Source organism: Buceros rhinoceros, unplaced genomic scaffold (assembly GCF_000710305.1).
Source record: "Buceros rhinoceros silvestris isolate BGI_N320 unplaced genomic scaffold, ASM71030v1 scaffold32693, whole genome shotgun sequence".
Taxonomy (NCBI): Eukaryota; Metazoa; Chordata; class Aves; order Bucerotiformes; family Bucerotidae; genus Buceros; species Buceros rhinoceros.
In genome coordinates, this window is record NW_010405869.1 from 2,331 (window position 1) to 3,385 (window position 1,055).

Consider the following 1,055-nt stretch of genomic DNA (forward strand, 5'->3'; position numbering starts at 1 on the left):
CGGCACACGGAGGCGGCTGCGGGAGGTGCCGGCTTGGCTCGGGGGGGTTGGGGTGTCATGCTTTCTGTGAAAGCCAGTCCCTGCGATCGCACAGAACACCCCGTAACTGACGCTGGGCTGAAAGTCACACCGATGCGTCCCCTGCCAAGGTATCCCTGGAAATTCCCCTGAGGCGTTTCCCTCAGCGCGGACGCTGGGCAGTTCGTTTCCAGTGGAGCTTGTTGACGCTCAGCTGGGAGCTTTAAAAGTGTTTTGGAAAACACATTTTGTTCCTTGAACATTGCCTCAAATGTTTTCCTGCTGGCTCGTACACATGCTTTGTGGGGTTTTTCCTGTCCCTTTACCCTGGCCTTGGCACTGGGCACTTGCTGATTTGTTCAGGTTTAATTTGGGAAACGAATTTGTCGCTCGAATCCGCGTGCGGTAGAAATGGCGTTTCAGACACTCCCACCGTCGGGCCAGGCTACCTGGAGCCGTGGGGGAGAGGCGCAGCCGCCCGTGGGCCGGGCTGGTGCAGAAGCCTCTTTAACGCCCACGTTTCTTCGTTGCAGCCTTCGCAGCAAAGACGCAGCCATGAAAGACCCGAGTCGCAGCAGTACCAGCCCCAGCATCATCAGCGAGGATGTGATCATCAACGGCCACGCTCACGAAGACGACAATCCCTTTGCAGAGTACATGTGGATGGAGAACGAAGAGGAGTTCAACAGGCAGGCAAGTCCTTTCCCTGCAAGGATGTGTCTGGTGATGGGCTTTACCGCTTTCCAGCCACGGGGAGAGGTGCTGTGGCTGAGCAAGGGGGCACGAGGCCGGGAATCCTTTATAGGCTCGCTGGAGTCGTCTGGGGGACCGGGCACATCTCAGCTCCTCTGGCAGTAAAGGCTTGTTTTCTCTAGTCGTGATGGAAACCCTGGGGAGTGCAGCACGTTCTAATGACTCCCGAGTTCTGCAGGAGGGAATTAAAAATAATGGGCAGGCTCTACGTGGAAGGGACAGGCCCTGCTGCAGGCTCCGAGCTGCGGAGGCCTTGGCGTGTGTGGACATGCCGGCCGGTGGGC

The 1,055-nt window shown here is 57.8% G+C and overlaps 1 protein-coding gene across 1 annotated transcript in view; it reads left to right on the forward strand.

Annotated features, from left to right (window-relative positions):
- Nucleotides 1-486: 486 nt before the first annotated feature.
- PAIP2 (poly(A) binding protein interacting protein 2) overlaps nucleotides 487-1,055 on the forward strand; it is a 4,184-nt gene continuing 3,615 nt past the window's right edge. The window contains exon 1 of the mRNA XM_010133897.1: nucleotides 487-711. Coding sequence (XP_010132199.1) covers nucleotides 574-711 — 138 coding nt within the window. The 5' untranslated portion in view covers nucleotides 487-573. The remainder of the gene's footprint in view (nucleotides 712-1,055) is intronic.